Source organism: Hipposideros armiger, unplaced genomic scaffold (genome assembly GCF_001890085.2).
Source record: "Hipposideros armiger isolate ML-2016 unplaced genomic scaffold, ASM189008v1 scaffold_104, whole genome shotgun sequence".
NCBI lineage: Eukaryota > Metazoa > Chordata > Mammalia > Chiroptera > Hipposideridae > Hipposideros > Hipposideros armiger.
The window spans coordinates 2,822,249-2,829,808 of NW_017731454.1; the positions used below are offsets into that span (position 1 = coordinate 2,822,249).

At 35.1% G+C, this 7,560-nt stretch overlaps 1 protein-coding gene across 7 annotated transcripts in view; it reads left to right on the forward strand.

Moving 5' to 3' along the window:
* Window positions 1–7,560, forward strand: part of RIF1 (replication timing regulatory factor 1) — a 57,407-nt gene that overhangs the window by 9,240 nt on the left and 40,607 nt on the right. For all 7 annotated transcript variants that reach the window (XR_002124503.1, XM_019646548.1, XM_019646546.1 and 4 more), the window contains exons 4-8: window positions 2,793–2,889; window positions 4,052–4,179; window positions 4,273–4,367; window positions 5,216–5,405; window positions 6,972–7,064. Coding sequence is in view for 6 of the 7 variants with exons in the window: in XM_019646548.1 (XP_019502093.1) it covers window positions 2,793–2,889; window positions 4,052–4,179; window positions 4,273–4,367; window positions 5,216–5,405; window positions 6,972–7,064 (603 nt within the window). In the remaining variant the exon portion in view is untranslated. The remainder of the gene's footprint in view (window positions 1–2,792; window positions 2,890–4,051; window positions 4,180–4,272; window positions 4,368–5,215; window positions 5,406–6,971; window positions 7,065–7,560) is intronic.

The following is a 7,560-nucleotide window of genomic DNA, read 5'->3' on the forward strand; positions in this document are numbered from 1 at the left end:
CACTGGCCCTCATATGTGGGATCCAAACCGGGGCCCTCTGGCATCCCAAGCGAGTTCTTAACCATCGCGCCACTCGGCCGGCCCTTCCTTAATACTTTTAATTTCCTTGTTTTTAGAATGCAGAGGTTGAACTCAATTTCCAAAGTCCCTTTGAATTCTTGTTTTTATGACCCTGTTTTTGTGCTTTTAAACAGAAGTATCTATCAAGATATACATTTTTTCATATCTGGCTAAATGTTGAGGCATTTAAGGTACCGTCTGCCTATTAAGTATTCCAGTTACAGTCAGCAGTGCTTTTTTGTCATGTAAACAGGAACTTGACTGTATAGTAAGTAGTTCAAGACAGTAATATTAAATAGAATGAATGGTATTATTTATCCCATTTTCCTTCATTATCGTGTTCTGCATTCCAACAGTACAGTCATGCTCTTCATAATGATGTTTTGGTGAACAGCTTGGACTGACCGAATATATAACATTGTCCCCATAAGATTATAATAGAGCTGAAAAATTCCTATTGCCTAGTGACATCATAGCCCTCATAACATTATAGCTCAACAAATTACGAGTTTGTGGTGATGCTGGTGTAAACCTTTGCTGCCAGTCTTGTAAAACTATAGCACATACAGCTATGTACAGTACATAATACTTAATGGTAATAAATGACTGTTACTGGTTTATGTATTTACTACACTAGGTTATTATTTTAGAGTGTACTCAGTTTCTACTTATTAAAAAAAAAGCTTGCTGTACAGCAGTATGCCGCCATGTTAAGCCAGCAACAGCCTCACACATCTTGCCCTTAACCACGTCTCTTGATTACACCATTTACTCTTGTGCTTGATTTAACTTCGTGTTTCATACAAGTAACATGCTGTACAGGCTTGTGGCCTAGGAGCAATAGGCTGTACCATCTAGGTTTGTGTACGTATACTCTATGATGTTTGCACAGTGATGAAATTGCCTGATGGTGCATTTCTCAGAACATAATCCTGCCATTAAGCGGTGCCTGACTGTAGTTAATGTGATGAAGACATGCATCTTCATACACTGCGGGTGCCAAAAAAATGTATACACATTTTAAGGGATGTTATCTATGCTCAAGCAGCAGTTCGCCATAACCAGAAGTGTCTGGACACTAATGGTAACCACTTGGAGCACCTCTTGTAATTGCAGAAGTCAAACGTGACTTGTATTCATCTTTTGTTATTATGTATTAATACAATTAATACAGCTTTTTCCTTAAAATGTGTATACATTTTTTGGGGCACCCTCTGTATTTGTCATTTTGACAGCATATAGGATCAGGAACTCAATTGCATGCATTTTGAGTCAAGTTGCACTGTTTGTAAATAGGGCTTGTAGATAAAATGCCTGATGAATAATTACAGTTAACATTTAAACAACGCAGGGGTGAGGGGCATGGACCCCCCCACCTCCCCGGTGAAGTAAAAAATCCACGTATAACTTTGACTCCCCCCAAATTTAACTATTTAGAAGCACCTGGGTGATTAGTGATAGGGCAGTCAACAAGCTTCTTTAATAATTCAAGTTTGAATTATTAAACACTGAAAGGATATTTGAATTCCTTCAGAACAGGAGCCATACATACTGGTAAAATGTAACGTGTTTCTATGTTGCTGTTCAGAATTCTTTTAGTATTCTTTCTATGAACCTACAGCATTTTTGAAGATAAGACACCACTGTTAAGGAACACTTTCAGGCAGTATATATTTAATAAAAGTTGATCACAAACATGCTAGTTATTATCCAGACGATAGTAGTGGCTTTCAAAGTCTTTGAGCATTTAAGACTGTCTATTTGTGCTTGTCTGAACTGATTGCTTTAATAGCTCTTATACCCCAGGGTTTGTTTTTTGTGTTGTTTTGTTTGATTAATTATAAAAGGGGTGCCTGTTCATATTTTTGACTACTAACATTTATTCCTCCTGCTCAAGAGTAACAAATAGCTGAGAACCCCATGGATATCTGATTGAGACAAATGGGGTGATACTAACATAAATCACTTTGGAATAGAAAGTGGTACCAAGAAAGACACAAGATTACTAGTAACATGGGGTTGGGGGCTATAGCTGGACTACCTTTGACAGGTTTAGGATTTTATAGCTTTTACATACATAAATGGGTTGGGCTTTGAATTCCAGACGGACATGAATTCAGATTCTCCTGTCTATGAAGCAGGGATTTGGGGTTTTATTAAGATTGAGATAATGTGAGGGATGGATTTTGGACAGGGGTCCACCATCCTCATAGAATGCCGGTATTTTGACTAAACTTGTGTTTCTTTCCATCAAAAGAAAAAGAAAAGATTGAGATAATGTTTAAAGCTCCTAGCACTTTAGATACTCAGTAAATGTTACATTCCAACCCCTTCCTTCTCTATCTTAGCAGTGTCACTCTAATGCTAGATGTCAGCTTTTGTGTTTGACTCTTTTGCTTACCCTTTAGAAGAGCTTTGCTCCTATTATTTCCTGTCAAGCGTCTGTAGCATCTTCCCCTTGGCTGCTTCTTCTTTGCTTTCAGATATGTGGAGATGTTCTTTATCTTTTAAGAAAAATGTACTTTATTTAGTTGATCTCTATCTAGTTTCTCTCTTCTTTGCTAAGCTGTGTACATGGCTTCCTTATCTTCCTCCTACTTTATTTTATCTTCTTTAAAAGATTTGTTGATTGATTGGATTAAAATGTAATTTTGTTTTTTAATCAAATTTTGCTCTTAAAATTGATTTACAGTCTTCTCATTTGTAACCGATGTGATTCTTATTTTTTGTAGACTCACATTTCCAGTCAAAACACAGAACTCAGTTGTGCTGCTCTACAGGCCTTGGGGTTTTGCTTATATAATCCCAAAATTACCTCAGGATTATCAGGTAGTTTGACTTAATATTTTTAAGAGTTTGTAAGTATAAACTTTTGATACTGTTAAAAGTACTGTTACTTCTATTAGATACGTAACAGTTCAGGATTTGCTTTTGAGAAAGAAATACTTAGATTACCATCATTGGAAAATTTCTTTTTCTTGGACATTGCTCAAACTTTAACTATAAAATTTGCTTGAAAAGAAAATGAATATTTAAAAATAATTGCTATGAAAACTGAACTTGGTAAAACACTTCTGCTTTGGAAGTTAATAATGTACCGTATTTCCCCATGTATAGGATGCTCCCATGTATAAGACACACCTTAATTTTGGGGGCGCAAAATTTGAAAAAAATGTATTATATAAAGTTATTGAACCCAAGTTTTAATCATCATAAAATTCATACAACTCCTCATTACTTGCGGGAAATGCAAGTAAAAATAATCTACAACCACTGTATAAGAACGCACCCAGTTTTTAGACCCCAAATTTTTCAGAAAAGGGTGCATCCTATACATGGTGAAATACGGTAGATGGTCATTTACTCTAAATAGGCATATGCACTAAGGAATGTGCTGGATTAAAAAGTTCTTTTACATAGTGGTAAGTTGGATGATTTGGAACTAAAAGCAATAATGAAAACGCAGGACCTGATACTTCATAAGTTTTCAATTACTCTTAATTGTTTTTAGTTTGCCATGGTAAAGGAAACCTTGGGGTGATCTTTAGAGCGGAGACATTGGGAATCGGGACTAAAAAGATGTCAGAAAGTTGTTACCATCTTTTTTTCTGAGGGAAAGTTTCTCTTCTTTTTATATATATATATAAATGTTAGCAATATAAAGTAGGAGTTCATTTTGGAGCAGAGATGTAGAGTTCGTAATATCTTGCCAAAAATTGTCTTACGTGTTCAAACCAATTATTGAGACATACAAAATTGTTTCAGTTGCACAAAATATCTGATTTGGAGTCTACTGTCTGTTTTCTCTGAATATACCTTCCCATCTTAGATATTTTTGTGTTTTGGGAAGAAGTTTGCTATCCGCATCGACAGTCCGGTCCTTCTCTCTGGATATGCATTCATTTTTTTGCAGTAAAGAATATGGTATTTTTATGTTTGAGATTTTAAAGGTTTAAACTATTTTGCATAATTAAAATTGCTTGTTTTTCAGATACAAATATTCAAGAACTGCTTTCAACATTGAGTGATATTATTAAGAGTTCAGACAAAAATGTACGTACTAGGGCACTTTGGGTGATATCCAAGCAGACATTTCCCACTGAAGTTGTTGGCAAAGCAGTGAGTATAGTTTTTATATATGTCTTCTTAACTATATGCCGTTTTAAAAGTTCAGGCTTACGTGATTTGTATTTATTTGGTTCTGTCTTTTAGGTATCCAGTTTAATTGATTCATTAGAAGTAATATTTAATAAAGGAGAGATGCATTCTGCTGTTGTTGATTATGAAGCATTAAATGTCATCATAAGGTATGAATTTGGATGCTGTGCACATTGGAAGGATAGTTTCAGTAAATTTAGAATTTACTTCAGTGAGTGGACTTTTGGGACGTAAATTTGAGTTAGACTTTAAAAGAAGGAAATGTCTTCTAAACTAAAAGTCTCAAGAAAAAAGGTAACAGGAAGAAGGAGGAAGTCCATGTGCGTAAGTTAGTAGGTTTCTTTGCTTATTTTTACTGAGGTAGTCTTAAAAATAAAGCCTTAATTAGGCTGTTCCTACTACCACAGTTCTGGTTTTAGAAATTATTTCTGTTACAGCCATTGCAAGAGTTTAAAAAACAATGTAAAGTCCCAGGCTAGCTGTTAGGAAGTTATCAACAGTGCCTAGCAGTGGTTGGGAGAATAAGAAAATCCCCTACCTTCTTCCTACCCCTCCCTGTTCTTTGTAATGGACATGCTAACAGCACAAACTCTTTGCTGATATGCTTTGTCTTACCTCTGTTTTAAAGTTTTCTTTAGTAGTTGGCTACTTGCTTTAACTACTTACTGTTCTGATGCCAGGATTGATGATCACATTATATCACAGTTCTCTGGATGTCCTTTCCTATAAGAACGTTGAATTTAATTGTATAAAATTATTAGTGTTTTAAAATTTTCAATATGAAGACAAAATACATTATTTTAAAAATGTATAAAAATAATACAGAAATCTAAAACTTAGCAAGTAAAAATTAGATATTTTTTGCATGTATATGTATGTATATATTCTAAAATAAATGGTTTATACTGTGCATATTTCTGTGTGTTGCTTATTTTCCTGGTAGTTAAATATAGACGGTGAAGTCAAGCTAATTTATTCATTGATTTCTCTATGACAGGTTAATTGAACAAGCCCCAATTCAAATGGGAGAAGAGTCAATTAGGTGGGCAAAACTGGTCATACCTTTAGTGGTTCATTCAGCCCAAAAGGTACATTTGCGGGGAGCAACTGCCCTGGAGATGGGAATGCCGTTGTTGCTTCAGAAACAACAAGAAATAGCATGTATCACGGAGCAACTTATGACTACCGTAGGTATTACTTTATGTAAGGAGTTTTTGTTTGGAGACTGCATCAAACTTCAGGCTCATGTTGGAATAATTGTACTATGATCTAGGAAATTCCTCTTAGAATTAAAACAAAGAATTGCTTAAGTTAGTGTAGGCATACTGTTCCTATATTACAGTAAGGAGGGAAACTGTCTATTCAGTATTACTATGATCCAGGCATTTTACCTCGTCCCCCATGAATGGTGATTGAAAGGGATTGCATTATTGGAAAAGAGAGCATTAACTAATTCAGTGCTATTTGGGTGGTTGTAGCATAGCCCCAATAGATAGAAATTTAATGTACATAGTGCATCTAGTGTATAGTTTCCAAAAATTATTCTCCCAGTCTTTAGGTTTTTCAGTCTTTGTTCTTATAACAAATATTTATCGAGCACCTATTATATGCTGGGTATTGTTTTAAACACTGAACATACAGTGTATATTAACAAAGAGAACTTGTGGAGCTTATTTTCTAATGGAAGAGATAATAAATTATATAGTATATTAAGTGATGAGCATTATGGACGGCAGCAGGGACTGGTGGATGGAGAGAGTCATTGGAGAGGAAGGGTGAGATAGGGAAGAAAACTAAATGGGATATTTGGATATTTGAAGATGGTGCAGGAGTTAGTTACATGGAGGAACCATGAGACCAAAAGGCCCCGGTCTGAGTGTTTAGTGAAAACTGGACAGTATGGTGATGAGGGTAAGGGTGAGAGGAGTAGGAGATGATTTCAGGGAAACAGAGAGCCAAATCACATAGGGCCTTGGGGGTCATTGTAAGGCATTTGGTTTTCACTCTGGGTTATATTGAAAACCATATTTGAAGGTTTTGAGGTTACGAGTGATATATGTACTATTTGGGTTATATATGTGCTATTTGACATGGGTTTTAAAGGGATCTCTCTGGCTATGTTGAGGGAAGACTAGAGGGGATTGAGTAGGAGCAGGGAAACCAGGGGGATATTGCAATAATCCAGACAGCAAGGGAGCCTTCCAGATTCTAAAACCTGGGGATTTGTTTGTTCATTTAAAAAAATTACTTCATGATAATATTTGTAGTCTAATAAAATATTGCCCTTGTCTTTGCTAGTTTTTTTAACTCTATAAGTTGATTTTTTAAGAGTGTATGTAAAATTCCTTATAAATTTGAACTCAGATTTTCTCAGATGTCTGTTACGAAGCTATTAATATATTTTTTAAGTTACTAGAGTGAGAAGTTAAAACATCATTTGAACTCTAATGATATGCATGCTGGAGTTTTTAGAGGAAAGAATATTGGTAGAAAAAAATTAAGCTGGATTGCTAGATGGAAGAATGGCCAGATACGTGATAAGACAAGCATAGTAAAATGTTAATTAATGGTATTCATATTTGGACATTTATTATAAAACTCCTAACTTTGCTATGTGCATGCAAGTTTCCCTAATAAAACATTGGGTATTATTTGGGGTAAACATTTGGCTGAGACAATCAACCAATTTGATAATGCTTTTTTTTTTTCTTTTCAAGAGTCCTTTTTATAAATATTTTTGCTTTTGTTTGCAGAAATTACTTTCAGAACTCCAGAAGCTATTTATGAGTAAAAATGAGACTTATGTTTTAAAATTATGGCCTTTGTTTGTCAAACTTCTTGGGAAGGTAAGTCCACCGTTAGGGAGCAGGTCACAGTATTACATGCCAGACCCTTTCATTTCTTAATTTTACATAGTGTAGTTGATCCTCATTATTCATCGTACCATATATACCAATTCACCTGCTCACTAAAGTTTATTTGTAAACCGAACATCAATACTTGTGTTACATAATTTCCTAAAGTTATTATTAATATGTATAACAGACATGTAGAGTGGCAAAAAAGTTTAAGTTCCCAGCTGACGCTGAATAAGATTATGCTCTGCATTTTTGTTTCAGCTCTCAATGTCCTTTAAACAAATGTCCTTTGCATGATCCATATAGTACCATGTTTCCACATATTGTGCTTTTTCTTGGTGATAGCATTTTTATTATTTTTTTTAATTTTATTGGGGAATTGGGGGGATGGGAATTGGGGGGATGGGAACAGTGCTGGGGAATTGGGGGAAGGGGAACAGACAAGTTGCTGTCGTTTTGTTCTTCAATCTAGTTGTGGAAGACG